The sequence below is a fragment of the Sciurus vulgaris genome (genome assembly GCF_902686455.1).
Source record: "Sciurus vulgaris genome assembly, chromosome: 6".
NCBI classification, from domain to species: domain Eukaryota; kingdom Metazoa; phylum Chordata; class Mammalia; order Rodentia; family Sciuridae; genus Sciurus; species Sciurus vulgaris.
The window spans coordinates 90,932,069-90,951,423 of record NC_136466.1 but is presented as its reverse complement, the minus strand read 5'-3'; the positions used below and the strand labels follow the sequence as shown (position 1 = coordinate 90,951,423).

At 36.5% G+C, this 19,355-nt stretch overlaps 1 protein-coding gene across 1 annotated transcript in view; it reads right to left on the bottom strand.

Moving 5' to 3' along the window:
• The window catches only part of SPATA9 (spermatogenesis associated 9), a 29,687-nt gene extending 13,409 nt beyond the window's left edge, over positions 1-16,278 (bottom strand). Inside the window, exons 1-3 of the mRNA XM_079146034.1 lie at positions 15,944-16,278; positions 15,673-15,761; positions 3,618-3,839 (exon numbers count right to left, since the gene is read on the bottom strand). Of these exons, the coding sequence (XP_079002160.1) occupies positions 3,618-3,839; positions 15,673-15,761; positions 15,944-16,004 (372 nt within the window). The 5' untranslated portion in view covers positions 16,005-16,278. The remainder of the gene's footprint in view (positions 1-3,617; positions 3,840-15,672; positions 15,762-15,943) is intronic.
• Between the last annotated feature and the right edge of the window lie 3,077 nt (positions 16,279-19,355).

Genomic DNA, 19,355 nt, shown 5'->3' with positions numbered 1-19,355 from the left:
AAAAGAGATTAGAGAAAATAACAAAGAAGCAATATTTAAAGAAATAATGACTAAGAATTTTCCAGAACTGAAGAAATTTATCCTCAGATTCAGGAATTGGAAGAATTCCCAAGAAAGTGCACCCATCCTGAATACAGTTTGGTAATAGCTGATGAAACCTGGAGCAATCCCTCTTCAGATATATACCTGAAGAATGTCTCACACATAGGCAGGAGGTATTTGCAAGCATGTTCACTGAAGCACTGTGTATAACACATAAAATCTAGAAACTAAATTGTCCATCTACCCAGTATCAGGTGAACTGCAGATTATTTTTTCTTACCAGAGAATACACAGAGAAGTTAAAAATAAACACTAGCTACATATTTATCAATAATGTCAAGTAAGAACACTCTCAAAGAATAAGCAGAGTATAATATAATTTATATAAATTTAAAATATACATAGAATAAAACTACATATTATGAATAGATACATATAAATATAGTGAAAATATAAAAGTATGTATGGAAATATTCTCATCAACTTCAATGTAATGATTGGTGAGAGGTACGGAGAAAAGACTGGGCTATGGTTAGTTATATTCATTTTTATTAAAGAGAGATCTGAAGACAATATGACAAATATTACTAGTTTAAATTTGGGTTGGACTTATGATGCATTACTTTATGTTTTGAAATACTTCATCGATAATAATTTTTTGGAATTAAAGCTAGATCCTAAGACAATTAGAACAAGAGCAAAGGAGAAGAGATCTCATAGGTTATTGATTTTGAATTGATGTCAAGAGATAGTCACAGGGCTGGGATTGTGGCTTTATGGTAGAGTGCTTGTCCAGCATGCATGAGGCACTGGGTTCAATCCCCAGCACCAAATAAAAAAAACTAAATAAACAAAATAAAGGTATTGTGTCCATCTACAACTAAAATTATTTTAAAAAAGAAAAAGAGATAGTCACAGTCAGTATATGGGCCTTGGACAAGTCACTTGGTCCCCAGGCCTCTTTCATCTCAGGTTCCTGGAATAAGACAGATCTAAATTTATCTCAGGAATTCATTGTCAATCAAGGCAAACATGAAACACATTGTGGTTTTTAGTTCTTATTAGTGGATAAAAGGAAACACGCAAGTTCAACTGCAATAGAAAGATACAATTTTTTCTGTCACTGAATTTTCATGAGTGTTAAGAGAATATTCTCATGAATTTGTCTCATTCCTGTACAGATTGGATCTTCCAAGCAAAGGACATGTTCAAATAGCAAACACCCTTGTATAGAAAGTATACAAACACCTTGTATAGAAAGTATACCCCTCTGCAGAGACCTAGAGAAGCTCTCCCCAGACCCGTCACATGCCCTCTCCTCCTTCTCCCCTAGACATTTACATTTTGGGTTAATGAAAAATTTCTCTCTCTCTCTCTCACTCTCTCTCTCTCTCTCTGGAGAGAATGTTGGGCAGATGTGTCATGTTCCTATAAAAAGCTCAGAGCCTAGCCAAGCGTGGTGGCACATGCCTGTAATCCCAGTGACTTGGGAGGTAGAGACAGGAGGATGGTCAGTTTAAGGCCAGGATGGGCAACTTTAGTGAGACCCTGTCTCAAAATAAAAAATGAAAAGGGCTGGGGATATAGTTCAGTGGGTAGAGCACCCCTGGGTTCAATTCCTAGTACTAAGAAAAAATTTTAAAAGTGCTCAGTCTCTTAATTTCAAGGTTCCTCTCCTCTATGTAACATGCTACGTGTACAGGTAACATCTGACCTTTATCCCACTGCCCTATGGGAACTGAGTGTAGGGAATCAACGAAAGATGTTCTGATGCTTTTACCATGAATATCAATCTATGGCAATGGCCTAAGGCTGGTGTGTGTGTGTGTGTGTGTGTGTGTGTGTGTGTGTGTAGCAGGATAATTGATTAACAAGTATGTAAAATCTCAGATCCTTTAAGGTTCTGACTTATCAGAGAAGCAAAAAGGAAGACTCTGAATAACAAAAGGGACAGTATTTTTAAACATGATATATACTAAATACAGAAATATTTTTTCCAAAGATATTTCTTATATCAAACCTCTAGAAAATCTTCGGGTTTGACAATGCAAGGAAAAAAATAGCAAAGCAAAACATTAGATTTAAAGGTGATTTCAATGAGAACTAAAGAAAATACATTTTAGCTATCTTTCTTTTTGATGACCTGAAGATCTCGTAGATCTTAGAGACTCATGTAGTTAAAACAAACATTGTTTTACTTTCTTAGATATCATCTATTATAAACCACCCTTTTATAAATGCTGCCCTCAGGCAATTCATATCTCACATATTTGATCATTTTTGGAAATGTCCAATTCTTTGATTAAAGAGAGATTCCTTCATAATGGAATTTTTTTGATGATTTGTTGATTTGGGCCACTCAGCATCCATCTTATAATCATATTGAAACAGTCCAGATTTTTAATTGTTACTCTTCCACACCAATCTCAGGTCATGTGATCTGGATGGGACTCCAACCCCAACTATATAGATGAAGCTGGTAATCTGGTCATAGACTAATCAGTGCATCCCATTTCATGACTTAGAGATGAGCACTGAGACATAAACCATTCTCCTATATAAGCCATTCTCAAAGAATGAACCTGAGGACTTTGCCAGGAACACTGGGTTAATGATTCTCTTTTCTGCTGTAAAGACAAATAGAAGGATGTAACCCCAGGAATAGCTACAAATCATTCAGAAAAAAAGTCCCTGTAAGAATGCAGTCAGCATAGAGAAAGCAGACCCAAGAAATGGAAAGAGAGAAACAGGATCCAAAGGCATTGTTTGAATACCTGTATCCAGCTACGTCTGAGCTTTTAACTCCAAACTGTTTATATAAACTAATGCATCCCATTTTTTTTTTTTAACTTAACCCAATTTGAAACTGGTTTTCTCTCCCTTCAACGCAAGAGTCCCAAATGATTCATCCTGGGGGTTTAGAGGTCAGACTTGCAAGATTTTAATCTTTTGTTGTGAAAATTTAGGATGCTTTGAACAACGCCCAGATGAGAAACCCAGAGTTCTGTATCATAAAGTTTCAGAAAAAAGAAATAGTTCCTGAAAAAGTTTTAAGAGCTGTTTCCCTTAACAAAACAAAACAGAGCCTCGATTAAACAATGTAGAAAGTGTAATTTGAAATCTACTTAAATATTGATGAACCTATCCAAATTATAAATATACTCAATATACTATATCAAACAAAGATTTTATTGAAAATACAACAAAATTATGGGAGAAAGAACAAAACAGTCATTTTTAAGATTTGTTATAGGATTTCTTTTAGGTTTGACAGAAATGGTAATTTGCATCCTTATATTTGGTTAGAACTATTTGAAATTGACCACTTAATTGAGTTAAATCAAGTAATAAGTTGCGGGGGGGAAAGTCTACATTGCTTCCCCTTTCAGACTTATTTAAACCAGAAAATACACTATATTGAAAAAAAGACCCAACCGTTTATTTCTCTTATCCAAGTGTATCTTTTCCACGGAGGACAACTGAATGCTCTACATTTTCATTTTTAAAATATTGCACATTTAAAGCCATTTCTTTAGAAAGGGTCCCCATCTTGTGCAAAATAATTAAGTGCTCACCTGAATGTTATACAGGGGTTGCCTTGGTGCATTAACTTCCCTCAGCAGACGATGAGATAAGTCCCTTAACTCTAGAAGTCTACACGTAAGCTGAGGATGCAGAAGTTTGGCCACTGACTGGGAAGATCTGGATATGCTGTTCAATCCTTGAATTAATGCTCTCCGATTGATTTTGGCTAAAGTGATAGCCATTCTGGATCTTTTTTGCACAGGTTCTCTTTTCTGAAAAATAAGCCTTTAGAAAATAACTGATGTGTGATTTTCTAATGCAATATTAAAATCCACTTCTGGCAGAGACTAAGCGTATAACTATATTGTGCATGGTGTTGCACATGTACTTAGTATCCAATAATTACATACCCACACACAATACATATATCCTTACACTTCAATATGAATATATTTTTCCTTAAGATAAATATCCAGAATTGAAGTAACTGGCTAAAAAGTAGAAATTTTTCATTTTTTTCACTAGGTTTATATCTTTTTTGCACTAATTTCAAAAATAAATGAGAATTCTTATTCAAACATTAATATTTGAATTTCAAATGATTCTTATTCAAAACTGTTGCAAATATTTTCCTAGTCTTAAATTTTTTAAATTATGAACTACAGCATATATACAATATATATGTACACATATAATTTAAAGAAAAATAAATTTCTGTATACTGATCAACAAGTTTAAGAAAAATTTATCTCTCAATACACTGAAAATTCTATCAGTATTCTTTTTTTTTCTATTTTTTTGTTCTAATTAGTTATACATGACAGCAGAATGCATTTGAACTCATTGTACACAAATGGAGTACAACTTTTAATTTCTCTGGTTGTACACAATGCAGAGTCACACCATTTGTGCACTCATACACGAGCATAGGATAATAATATTCGTCTCATTCCACCATCTTCCCCCCATACCCCTTTCCTTTCCCTCCCTCCCCTCTGCCTAATCCAGAATTCCTCCATTCTTTTCTTGCCCCCTCCACATTATGGATCAGCATTCACTTATCACAGGAAACATTTGGTCTTAGGTTTTTGGGGATTGGCTTAATTTGCTTAGCATGATATTCTGCAACTCTATTAATTCACCTACAAATGCCATAATTTCATTCTTCTTTAAGACTGAGCAATATTCCATTGTGTACATATATCACAGTTTCTTTATGTATTCATCTATTGAAGGGCATCTAGGTTGGTTCCACAGTTTAGCTGTTGTGAATTGAGCTGCTATAAACATTGATATGGCTGTGTCACTGTAGTATGCTGATTTTAAGACCTTTGGGTATAAACCAAGGAGTGGGATAGCTGGATCAAATGGTGGATTTCCATACTGCTTTCCAGAGTGATTGCACCAATTTGCAGTCCCCCCAGCAATGAATGAGTGTACCTTTTCCCCCACATCCTCACCAACACTTATTGTTGCTTGTATTCTTGATAATTGTCTTTCTTACTGGGGTGAGATAAAATCAGTTTTGATTTGCATTTCTCTAATTGCTAGAGATGTTTAGCATTTTTTCATATATTTCTTCTTTCATGAAGTGTCTGTTTAGTTCCTTAACCCATTTATTGATTGGGTTATTTGTTTGTTTGTTTGTTTGGGGGGGGTGTTAAGTTTTTTTAGTTTTTTTATATATCCTAGAGATTAGTACTCTATCTGATGTGCATGTGGTAAATTTTTTCTCCCATTCCATAGGTTCTCTCTTCACATTATTGATTGTTTCCTTTGCTGAGAAGAAGCTTTTTAGTTTGAATTCATCCCATTTATTGATTCTCAATTTTATTACTTGTGCTTTAGGAATCTTGTCAAGGAAGTCAGGTCCTAAAGCTGACATGATGAAAATTTGGGCCTACTTTTTCTTCTATTTGGTGCAGAGTCTCTGGTCTAATTCCTAGGTCCTTGATCCACTTTGAGATGAGTTTTGTGCAGGGTGAGAGATAGAGATTTAATTTTATTTTGCTGCATATGGATTTCCAATTTTCCCAGCACCATTTGTAGAACACACTATCTTTTTCTCCAATGTATGTTTTTGGTGCCTTTGTCTAATGAGATAACTGTATTTATGTGTGTTTGTATCCTCTATTCTGTACCTTTGGTCTATATGTCTATTTTGTTTACAGTACCATGCTGTTTTTGTTACTCTATCAGTATTCTGATGGGAAAAACTGTGGCATTACATAATGTAGTTCTTTCTCTACCAGAAAGTGAACCATGGGGCAATTACTTACAATGTGGTTAGACTGCATTCCAGGCAACAGACAAACATAGTTTCCATTATTCATGTAAGTAATTTTATGGGTTATTTTGGCATTTTAGTATATAACTGGAGGGAAAGTACTGGTTAATAAATATTGGTTAAAAATAAGTAACTTTGGACCTCTAAATATTTGTTCCACCTAAATATAGAAATGCAAAATCTTTTAAATAGGGTGGTTTTTGTTTTTTTTTTTTTTTTTTTGGCTAATAACAAACACCATTTTGAATGCCTCAACTTTTATCCTGAAATAAATGTATTGCTGTTATTTTGTCATTGAAGTTCAGTACTTCATTTACTGCTCAGCATTTGTCGTTGGAGATAAACAAAAGCTGTTCTAGCCTCTCAATGAGGATATATTTCTGCAGCATTTGATGTTCTGTTGTGGTCTGATCAGTTAACTTTACTAAAAATGTCCATTAGCCCACCAGTTGTCTTAGCTCTCCTAGTGAAAACCAATAATAGAGGATGTCATCTAAATTGTGGACTGCTGAAATTGCTACAATCCCATGGCATTTCAATTTCAGAGGAAAGCAATCAAAAAAAAAAAAAAAAAAAAGCAGTTATATGGCAGGTAGAGTAAGAAAAGTAACATGCAGGTACAATCATTTGACATTATCATCTACCCTATTTCTGACTGTAAGCACACCCAGAAGAGAACCCAAATTGTCTCCAGGATCCAAAGCTCCAGCACACACAGATTCTATTTCTCTTGTGACTTTGTACTTTGCTGCACTGACCTCTTCCAACTCCTTCTCAAGGTGGAATTAGTTTGGTTTTACTTCTGATTACAATTTACTTGTGTTTTTTCTCATTATAATTTATTATCACGAAAAGAAGGTCATATGTGAGGGAATATGTGCAAGTCTACCTTTACTAAATAAACTTGTCCACTTGTTCAAGCATCAAGCAGTGTTTGTAGGATGCTGCTTGTTTTTTTGTTTGTTTGTTTGTTTTGTTTGTTTGTTTTGGTACCCAGGGGTGCTTAACCATTGAGGGGCATCCCCAGATCTCTTTATTTTAAGACAGGGTCTTACTAAGTTGCTCAGTACCTCACTAAATTGCTGAGATTGGACTTGAACTTGTGATCCTTTTGCATCAGTCTCCCAAGTCATTGGGATTATAGGCATGCACCTTCGTGTCCAGCTAGAACCACTCATTTTTGCAGTTGCAAAATGTTAAATACTCTGCAGTTTCCCCATCTGTATTTTCATAAGTTTCTTTACAAAATCTTGGTGATCTGTACATGTTGGTCTGGACTGACTGATTTCACACATTTATTTGTATTAGCCAATCTTGCTTCACTCCCCCCAAAGAGTATCCTGGAATGATTCATTCAACCTTCACTTCTTTTACAGTTTCTCTTTAATTTTTTATCTTTGTATAAAAATTAAGCTATTTGTAATTGATAATGTTAATCCAATGTCTCATGTAGAAATCATTAACTGATTTGTTATAAATAATATTTTAATGTAGATGTGCATTATGCTAATGCCATACTTGTGTTATCTGCCCCATTTAATGCCATAAATCCCTGACTATCTCTGACAGTCTCAAGCTGCGCCTAATGACTCTCATCTTTGCTTCTTACATGCTTGTTGTTCAGTGTGACCACTATGCTTATCTTCAGGTTTTTAAAAATGCTTTCCTTTTTTGATACGTTCCTACATGCCTTTGAAAAGAACATTACTTCTGAAAATAAAATCTTCCTGACCACCTTTATTATCCTTATAATTCCCACTAAACATGGAATTGACTTTCCCAAGAAGACTTCCATTGGGGAAATATGTTTGGTAGTTCTTTTTGGTTCTGGGGACATGAAGGTCACCACAGAGGAATAGCTACTTACATCCTTTAGATGCCGAATGAGACTTTCTTTCTATAAAACAGTCACCAATTCAATAGGTATGAAACTGGAAACCATTATGTTTCGTGAAATAAGCAAGACACAGAAAGACAAGTACCACCTTTGTAGACTATTACACTCATATATAGACTATTACAAGGTTGATCTTATAGAAGTTGAGAAGAGAATGGCTACTAGAGGATGGGGAATAAATGAGGGAGAGAGGGATGGGGAAAGTTGATAACGATAATAAGTTAGATAGGAGCAGGAGGTTCTGGAATGCTTGTATATATTATGGTGACTGTAGATAACAAAAAGTCATTGTATATTTCAAAAAGCTAGAAGAAAGGATTTTGAAAATTTTTACCACAACAAATGAGGTAGATATATTTAATCTGCTTTAAACATTTCATAATATGTGTCCAAATATCATATTACTTAATTAATGTGTACAGTTACGTTTTTGTAGACCCATTAAAATAATATATTCTTAAAAAGTAACTAATTTAGAATGACTATTTCAATTCACTCTTAGGTTGAGTGAGTTACTCAACTAGTTCTAGTAGGAAATTGTGTTTTTTAAAATATTTTTAGTTATAGACAGACACAATATCTTTATTTTATTTATTTATTTTTATGTGGGGCTGACAATTGAACCCAGTGTCTCATATCTGCAAGGCAGGCCCTCTACCACTGAGCTACAAACCAAGTTCAGGAAATTGTTTAAATGTAAATGTTGACCCCAAATTAAATTTCTTTTCCCTCTTTTTTGTTTTTTTATCACCCTAAGCATCCTGACATTGATTACAATGTATGCAAGTTTAGATGATTCTTTCTGTCATCATCATCTGAGCACATCACCAAATGCCAGAAAAAAAATTCAAACTCTCCACCACACCTCAGAGACACACACAAAGGTACTTAAAAGTAACTTACCAAAATAAACCTAGCCTCATTTAATAAGATTGATTTTAGAATCTTGCTCCAGATCTCTCCATTCGACCTCCACTATTGAATATACACCCTGTTTTTCCTTTTCCTTTCCTTTTTTTCTACAGCCAGGCCCATTTCTTTGTCATCAGCAGTTTTAATGCTGAACTCCGATTTCTATTATCTCAGCGTTTTTCTATCCTCCATCTATAAAACCAGCCTGTCAGCAAATCTTATTCAATTCTTTCTCTGAATAGTCCTGGAATTTGACCACTTACCACCCGGAGTACTATACCCAGTCTGTTATACTTAGATGCCACCATCAGCTCTTCTCCAAATTAGTAAATTAGACTCCTAAATGGTTTCCCTGCTTGCAGTCTTGCCTATTTCCATTCTTTCAACAACATGTCAGTGAGAAAGATTCAATTAAAACTTACCTCAGATCATATTTTGCATCTGTTCAACTGTGATGATGGTGGCTTCTTGTACTTGGTGTAAAAGTTGAAGTACATACAAAACCCTACAAAGGTTGTTACTTCTTTACCTCTATCCTCTTTTCTCTCCCTTTCCCTCCTCACTATTTGTTGGACTTGTTAGGTATACTTTGTGAAAGACGAAGATACCACATTGAAATATTTCTTCTCAGATCCAGACAAAATTAGAGTCAGGAAGTTATGAATGGGAATGTCTCATCATTGCCTGTCTGAGATAAAAACTTTCTCAAGGACAAAGGCCCAAAAGTAATTTCTTCTTATTATACATATATCCCATACTTTGTATGCCTCACATGTATCAAGAGATTTGTGTAATGAGGGCTAAGGAACTGAACAGACACTTCACAGAAGAAATACAATTGATCAACAAACATATGAAACAAGGTTCATCATCTCTTGCAACTAGAGAAATGCAAATCAAATCTGCTCTAAGATCTCATTCTCACTCCAGTCAGAATGGCAATTATCAAGAATACAAATAATTATAAGTGTTGTGAGGATGTGAGGAAAAAGGTACACTCATACATTGTTGGTAGAATTGCAGATTGGTGCAACCATGTTCGAAAATAGTATGGAGAGTCCTCAGAAAACTTGGAATAGACCCACCATTTGACCCAGCTGTCCCATGCCTCATTTTATACCCAAAGGACCTAAAATTAGTTTACTACAGTGACACAGCCACATCAATGTTTATAGCAGTTCAACTCACAACAGCTAGATTGTGGAACCAACAGAGATGCCCTGCGATAGATGAATGGATAAAGAAACTGTGGTATATATACACAGTGGAATATTGCTCAGCCTTAAAGAAGAATGAAATTATGGCATTTGCAGGTAAATGGATGGAGCTGGAGAATATCATACTTAGTGAAATAAGCCAATCTCAAAAAATTAAATGTCAAATGTTTTCTCTGATAAGTGGCTGCTGATACATAACAGGGGGTGGGCGGTAAGGGAAGAATGGAGGAAAGTTGGATTGTGTAGAGGGAAATGAGGGGAGGGCAGGGGGTAGGAAAGATGGTGGAATGAGACAGACATCGTTACCCTATGTACATGTATGATTACACAAAAGTGTGACTCTACATTGTATACAGCCAGAGAAATGAAAAGTTGTACTCTATTTGTGTACAGTGAAATCAAAATACGTTCTGCTGTCATGTATAAATAGAGCAAACAATAAAAAAGACTGCAATAATTCAGAAAGATGCTCTCGACAGAACACTCGCCCATCAATGATGGTTCTGCCAACGAGTTGACACCAACTCCTGCCTCTGGTCTCCTTGACCAAAGAATCCTGTATCCAGGTATCTTCCACAATTCTCCCTTTATGCCTTAAAGTTTTCGTCTCGTCTGGACCTCTTTGAATACATCTATAGTTCTCTATGGCACATGTATTTCCATTGCATACTTTGTTATCCCCAAATAAATGTAATTACTCTTTGGAGAAGCTCTCTGTTTAGTGTAACTTTGCACTAGCTATGCCATTTGATTCCTCAAGTATCCTGGATTTATTCCCTCACTTCCTTTAAATTTTAATTAAAAATCACTTTCTCACTAGATCCTTCTTGGTCACCCTACCTCAACAATCAGTTGTTCACTGAATACCTATATCCCTACTTTATATCCGTTCTCTGCTATATTTTTCTTCTCCCTAGATTTACCAATACATAATATACAGTTTATTTCCCTCATTTCTTATTTCTGTTTGACAAGAATGTAATTTGTATCATAGCAGTGTTTTATAGCTATTTGGGGGCTCACTGTTTTTCCCCCCAATGGCTAGATTAGTGCCTGCCGTGTTGTAGATACTCTACAAATATTTGTCAGAATGAATAAATGAAGAGTATCAGAAAACGTAACAAATTAATATTAAGGAATATCAAAGAAATATGCCAAATTTAGAAACCACCCAGAAAGTTTTTGGTGCACAACATACTTTGCAACTTTCACAATAATGATACTGCTTCACAAGAAACAACTCACCAAAGACAAAAATGAATTGAATTATAGCACATTCTAGTTAACAGTCCTATTCTCATTACATTTCATAACCCCAACACCATTATAAGTAATATCCAGATATTATTGGTGCATCCTCAGCAGTTTTTTGTTTTTTTAATTTTTTTTTTTTTTTTTGGTCTTACATTTTTAAAAGAGAATTCAGAAAAGTACATTTACAAATGTAAAATTCAAAATTTTTGGCATGGGTTATGGCATTATGGCATATGTTCTATCTGTAATTCCCAATCTTGTAGGATAAGGTTAAATGCAGTTTTAACTTTTTTTTTTTTTTTTCAGTTCCCCAATTATGGTAAACATGTCTTCATTCAAATTTAAAGTTGGGAATTTTAAATTCCTACTGTGGAAATCATTTACAATTTGCCACTGTAAAGCTTTAAAAATTATCATAACAAGAAAGTAGATACCAAAGGTACTGGGGTCTGGGCTGGTTGGGACAAAGTGTGGAGGGTACTAGACCTCAGAAACCATTACCTCAAGCCAAGGTTCTAAAATTAACTTACCCAGTCCCAGAAATAAAATTTCATTCAAAATATTTAGCCATGAAGAACTACTTATAACCATTATTCTGGGTACATTCTTCTATAAAAATTCCCCCACTACTCCCATCAAATCTTTTTCTTATAGGCTGCAAGAAGGCTTTTTCCTGAATAAATAGCCTGGGGCAGGGGATTTAAATACCAACCACAAAATTGAAAGATTTAAAATACAACCTAATTAATAAAACCCTCTAAGCATTCTTAAAACCATTTCTTTCAGTGCATTTGGGAACTAGGGATCATCCTAGAAATTAAAAAAAAAAAAAAAAAAGTTACAGCATTTACAATCTGACCTTTTAAAAATAATCAGCAATATTCTCTGGATAATTTATTTTTGAAGAGAAAATAGCTTCAAATGTGCTATAATACCCCTTAACTACTCAGATTTCTTGCCAATCTCAGCAACTCATTCTTCAAAGTAAGAAAAAGAACAATGAAAGTGTTTCAAAACTGAAAAAATAATGTTAACTATCATTATGTTCCTCTTTAAGTGGGTTAAAGTTCTTCAAAGTAAATAGCTTCAAGGAGATGAAAATGGGAACACAGAATTCTTTCTTTAGGGATCAGAATATCAGTCTATTTCTATATAAACCATGCTTTTGGCTCTAGTGATAATGAGGCCACTCAGAGGTTAGGAGGAGATGAAGGGAGTTAGAAAGAAAGTTGCAACTTCTTTATTTAAATAAAATCCAAATTTCTCTAATTTAGGCAATAGGAGAATCACAATTTGGAAGGGATAACAGGGATTTCCTGGATTCACCTTAAAGCTTTCTCAACAAGTATTGCCACCTTTGTGCTGCCTTAACCGTTTGACATCCTAAACCAGTCACAGACACCTGTCCATCTTTTCCCTTAATTCCACCAAGTATTAAGAGCATTGTCAAGAAGACTCCAGTATTTCAAAAGACTTTATATCAAAGCCAGAAGAATGCAAAAGAAGAAGCAACTAGATTGCAAGTCCAAGATATAGAATTACAGAACTTGGCTTGCCTTCTGGAGCTTTTTAAGCCTTATTCTATTTTTTCAACAGACCATTTGGTGCCTTCTCAGCAGGGTGCATGGAGGATCCACACTTTAGTATCACCCCCTCAAAGTTTAGACCCAAGAGAGGGAGTCAAAGGAAGAAAGGGGTTGCTTTCCCTGCCAATTAGGGCCAGCCTTCTGAGCTCTGGTTTGCTATCTAACGGTGTTCTGCCTCTTCCCATGATGATGGACACTGGGTATATCCACAATCCGCAAGGCTATTTTTTCATCTCATGGCCACTTCAGTACTCTTACCTCAGTTAATTGCAGTAAAGTCTACTCTCCTCACACTGTACAAGAAACGGATTTGTATAGTGCCATAAATAGCGATGATAATACTAGAGACTGCTGGAGTCTCTAACATCTTCTGAAAGTCAGTTCTATAAGTCTCAGAACTCTTCCATAACTAACAGGTTAGTTAACAGTAGGTCTTAACAGTTGAAACTCATGTGTGATTTGATGGTGAACAAGAACGCCTATCATTTCATTTATCTTTAGAAACATACAAGCTTAGAAATTTGAAGTACTTACATATATATACAGCCATCATCTTCTATGCAGATGAAAAAAAAAGAAAATTATTTTTGCTGAAAATAGAGTTTAAAGTATACTGCAAGCATTACTGGTGAAAATGGGTTTTGCAGAAGTAAATTTTGGGGGTAAATCCAATTTTACCCACTAAGCATTGGCTCAGTTTTTCAAACTTTCAAAAGTGCATCCTATACTTGACATCGTTGGGGATTCTCATGGCTGCTGCTAAGTCCTCCCTCCTTTTTTCCTCTACTCTTTTAACCTTCATAGAATTTCCTTCTTCCCTCTGCAAGAATTCTCTTCTTACCTCTGACTCTCTGCTAATCCCTTTAAATGCTGGCATTCCTGGGGGCTCAATAGCATGCCCTCATATTGCTACATTCTCTCCTTAAAGCAATGACATTAACCATCTTGGCTTAGCTATATGCATCATTATACACTTGATTTATGCATTATATAATGATGATGTAATAATGTACATCTTTAGTCCTAATTTCTCTTGAGCTTCCAATCTTTGTCTCCAATTTATAGCTCATTTCCATGGCTCAGAAAGGACGTAGCAGAACTCCTTAAACTATGATCCAATTAAATTCATTTCATTATCTCCAAACCCTCTTCTTCTTATATAGTCCTCTATCCTAGTTAGTAGGACTACAAGTCTTCTAGTCACTCAAGCAATCCAGGGTCTCCCCAATGCCTACATATCTCTTTTGCCCCACACTGTCAGTTTCAAGATGTGCTAAATATTTAGTACCTAACCCTTTCTTTCTAACCCCAATTTCTATGTCCTTGTCCCTGTTCTTTGCTGTCATTTGTAACAGAATTATACTAGAAGCTCTGCCTCCATTCAAAACACATTACCACTGGAGAAATAGTTTTGAAGTGCAAACTGGATGTCATTTCTATGCTCAAAATATTTCTGTGAATATCTGTGTTGTAATTAAGATGAAATGCAGTCTTTTTTACATGGCTTGCATACAAAAACCATATTCTGACTCCTGGTTACATTTCCAAATTTTCTACTATTTTCTGCCTCAGTCCTTCTATCATACATACTATTTATTCATATTTACTTGGCATTCAGGGAGTATACTATGCTGTTTCATACTTTTCAGCCTAACTCACACTGCTTTCTCTGGGATCTTATTCTTTGCCCTTACCTACTTATCTTACCCTTTTCTTTCCTAAAAAAATCTCCTATTCATCCTTTGAGATCCAACTGAAGTATTCTTTCACCATAAAGATATCTCTGACCATCCTAGGTAGAATCATTCATTTCTCTAAATTGGATTTACCTCTATAACATTTAGCATATTCTAAGGCAATTACTTGTTTACAACTGTCTTTATTCAATTAAGCTGATTGATGGATGGAACAGTGTCTTGCTTATTATCTCTGTATTCCCTCTGTCCAGCCCCAACCAATAGTGAGTATTTAGTAAATATATGCTGACTGGTTGTCTCAATGAATGGTCAGATAGTTCTAACCCTTGGAATGAGATGTACAGAGTTTGTGACTATTGTGTTGCTTGAAGTGCTTTTCTGTTTACTTCCTGTTTTGGGCTATGTGCCTCACCTTTGACATTGCCAAGATTTTGACCTTCTGCAGAGAAACAACATGTATCCCATTTGTTTACAATAAAAAAATAAATTAATTAATTAATTAAAAAAAAGATTTTGACCTTCTGAATAAGTGGATTGTTACTGTATCATGTAACTTTAAGGCATATTCTATTTCAACCGTTAAATGGTCAAAATGGCTGAAACATACTTTTCCATTAACAGCTGTGTACCTTTGAGTAAATTAGGTTATATGTGTCCCCTCAGCAAGATGTTACTTTTTCCTTATTACATATCTCTTCAAAATTCTCTATTGCCCTACTCTTCATTTCCAATATTGTATCCATTTCAAATCCTTTTGGAACAGAGATTTAAAAAAATACAGCACATATATACTTTGTTTAAATTAATACCAGTAATTTTTCTACATTAAAACACATGCACTTATACTATATTTATCTTTCCACTGCTACAATTTATATTAGTCGAGTGTTTGCACTGATTTAATTGCCTCAGATTTTAGCTAAAGTGTATCTGGATTATTTTTTAATTTTCATTTTACATTAAGCAACTCTTAAGTGAACTGCATTGCAATTGTGGCTATGAGATTTCCAGATTTCCAATCTAAGGATTGTCTTTAAACTTAATTCATCTATCTCATTTCCTGATCCACAACCTCTTTATACCATATGCTCTTCCCAGTGAGGAAGACTGAATTTTCTTTTTAAGGCAAAGTTATTAGTATTTTCTTAAGCTCCAAGCACTTATATAAAAATCAAAGCATTAAATAATCCATATGACAGTAAAAATACAATATACTTTTAAAAAATTCGTTTTGAAAGTTACAAAAGCACATTACCTGATTAGACTGTGATAATCTTAGGATGTTAGGAAGTTCATCTTTAAACTCATCTATAAGGTCCATGATTACTTTCTGGATCCCCTCCACTAAAAAAAAAAAAAAAAAAGAGGTTAGGAAAACAATGTTTTAAAACTATCCTCTAAATGATTCAAAAGAACTTGGAACACTGGGTTCACTTCCTAAGAGACTGAAGAGAAGAGAACCATAGGGAATTTTATTCCCTGTTGTTCCCACACCCATATTCCCTTTAAAACAAGATTGTGTGTACTTTTTCCAGAACAGTTCTTCAACACCTGCCCACATATCCACCCGATGGGTTTGATTGGCATGATGAGTTCTTGTGGAGTTCTCCAGTGCTTATCAAGCTTGCAGGCCTGGGCAGGGGATAGCCTTCCACTCAGGAAAGCAGGGGAGCAGAACTCACAGCTCCCAGTTGGAATCCATTGTTACTACACAATGGGCATCTGAGAACTTTGAATCTTCTGAAGTTACCCTGGTAGTGAGAGGAGGAAGAGTGTGTTTGGAGGCGTGAGGGGAGGAGAGAAGGGATCAAAAAATAAACTACACTGAAGTTCTACAATTGAACTTGAATTTTGTTCCAAATTCTGCAGGGATACTTCAATTAATGGATCATCTGAGAACAAAACTCCTTTTGAAAAGAGTTGGCATGAGCTTTAAGAGAAATGCTTCACATATGATGCCAAGTGGAAAAGAAACACAAGCAGTTAATTCAGAAAAGCTTCTGGACAGATTGATTTTCCTTCGCCCAGGTGAGGATCTCTAGGTCAAAACCATGCAAATCCGTGGAGTCTCTGATGTCTTCTTTATAATCATAACTTTTTTTTTTTCTTTTCTTCCCGGGACCCTCTCACTTCAACCGATCATTATTTTCCTTTGACCAAACCTAGAAGAACTTGATATCAGGTAGATTTGATTGATCACCTACTTATATTTTAATGTGGATGAGTTAAAAGTTGAACTAAAACCCCATTTTAATTTGGAATCTTTATTCTTAACTGTAGTTTGATCGTTTTCTTCAGCAAGCATGAGGTATCTTCATGGGAACTGTTTAGGAAAAAAATCTTCAACAGGGGATTCCTCTGACATGCCAGATTCCTGGCTTTCACGTTGTCTCAGTCCTCAATCTGCTTTAAAACACTCCACCACACCACACTCACCTCTCCTAACCAAATAGACCCTGCTTTCCTCCATTATGACCCTAGTGCTTGAGATAAATATGTCCTTATTAACACTTGGAAAGTAATCCAGTGTCTGAAAGGAAAACTGAGTCAATGATGATGAACACACAAATTGGGAGTATCTAAGATAATAAAACACTTTTTTTTTTTGGTCCTATCTGGACACTTGGCCTTCAGAGTCTACCTCAGAGGTATACCTGTAGTCCCTTATCTCTCTGGTCTTGCCTGTCCTCCACTCCTACCCACCCCTAGTCCCTTTTAGCCATCTGCCCACTTGAGTATCCTAAGCTCCCAGTTGGTTTCACCCAATTTCCTTCTCTTTTCATCTATTGTCTCCCTCTTATGTGTCCCATAGAATTAGCAAGTCTAAAAGAAAAACATTTCTTAGGCTAATATTTACTATCCTGAAAGCATAACAGACTCTGTGTTGTGCTAACAACATCCTTTTTGTCTTTCTTACTTAATGAATATCTCCCTGGAAAGAAATGGCAAAAATAAAAAAAGAAAAAAAAGAAAAGAAAAAAATACACACTGCCATTTGTCCTCATATACTTGTAGTAAAACTGTAAACTAGCTTATTTAGAAAAGCCTGTGCTTGGGGTGGGGGTGGAGCCTCTCCCAGGACCAGTGGGTTCTTCTAATGTCCACCCAAAAAGGAGTGTGCCAGTGAGTCCACCCTTCCCTTGCCCTGTGAGTGTTAGGGTCCCATTCCAACTAATCCCCGGAGAGTCAAAGTGAACACACGGTAATGCAAATCACACAACTAGGTTTTATTAAAGCAAGCTCGAGCCTGGACCACAACCAGCCCCTCAGACCGATACAATGGCTGGGGGGAGGGAGCGGCCCCAGGGGTGAGAAAGCGCTCTATTTAAGAGATTTCCAAGCATTCACACACAAAGACCTGTACGTTATTGGTTAACATTTGAACAGCTAAACATTAGTCCTCCTCTGGTTGGGTCCTGCCAATTTATTTGATTCTCCTTGGGTCCCGCCAGAACTGAACGGTCCTAGAAGAAGAAGGGAGGAGGGAAGGGGTGAACTGTGCAGGAGATGGGTCAGGTTTAGGCCCCCCTGTCCTTGACAGATAAGGTTTCTAGGCAACTGCACATTCCTCAGACAAATATCTCTTAACAACCTCGGTAAGCACGGGGGCCCAGCAGTCCTGTTTGTGCTGTATTGGCTCTTGAGGGTGCAGTCGCAACTGCCTGCATCCTGGTGATTAATTAAGACAATTAGCTGCACAGATATCACCCTGTTCCCAACATGAGCAGTAGCTCCAACAGGAGGCCAAGCCATCCCTGAAGAAGGGCAGTGGAAGTACCAACATGCCTGCCATTTGTCTCCTCTTCCTGCATGTGAGGACTCCCCACTCTCAGTATAGCCTTCCAGCATGACCCTGTGTCCCACAAGCCCAATCTCTGGACGATCCTCAGTAGGTGGGTCACAGCAGTTGGCAGCACATCTCCCAAAGTATCTCCACAGGGCAATCCCACAACAGCAGCAAGGGCTGGAAGGTGGTGACTAGGAGGGTCACCACCTGCATTCAACAACTGTGTTGTTGTATGCCATGATTCTGCAGGCGGGCATTCAGAAACAGAGTGGCTCCAGTGAAAACGAAGAGCTGAGACAAACTAATGGACAGCCAGAAGACCCTAGTCTCTGCAGACCCTGACATCATGGAGCAGGCATTGGCCAAGTGTGGGCTCAAACAGCTACAGGAGGGAGGAGTGCGACTGAACTTCTCCTGAGCTTCTCTGCATGATTCCACCCAGGAGCACATTTGGATCCATCAGGAGCCTCCTCTGCCCCCACCTGCCATCAGACATCAGAGACTCTTTTCCTTGGAACATTTCCCCTGCCCTGCTCTTTGTCTTTTCTCCTATGCTTCTGCGATAGCAGACATAGTATTTAATAAATTTGTTTCTCACAAATTGCATACACACACACACACACACACACACACACACTGGCAGATACTGAAAAATATTTCTGGACTTTTTTTTTTTTTTACTTGAGATTGAACCCAGGGGTACTTAACCACAAAGTCACATCCCAGCCCTTATTAAATTTTATTTACAGACAGTGCCTCAAACAGTTCCTGAGGTTGGCTTTGAACTTATGATCCTCCTGCCTCAGCCTCCCAAGTTGCTGAGATTATAGATGTGTGCCACCATGCCTAGCCTAGACTTTTTGCTCCTTTCCTTAGTTCTATTGTATACTAATAATTACAATATGAATTTGCCTACAGTGGCTTTTTGGGTTTTTGTTGTTGTTGTTGTTGTTGTTGTTGTTGTTAAAGCAGGACTCTCCTTTTTCATTCCGTTATTTCTAGTAGTGTCGCCCCCCCCCCCCCCCTGCTCTATGAATCTCATGGTTTTTCTGCAAATCTCTTAGATTTTCTACATACACAGTATCACTGAATGGGCAGGGGGGATAATTTTCTCTTTCTTTTTCTTATTATTTTTAAATTTTTACAGACTG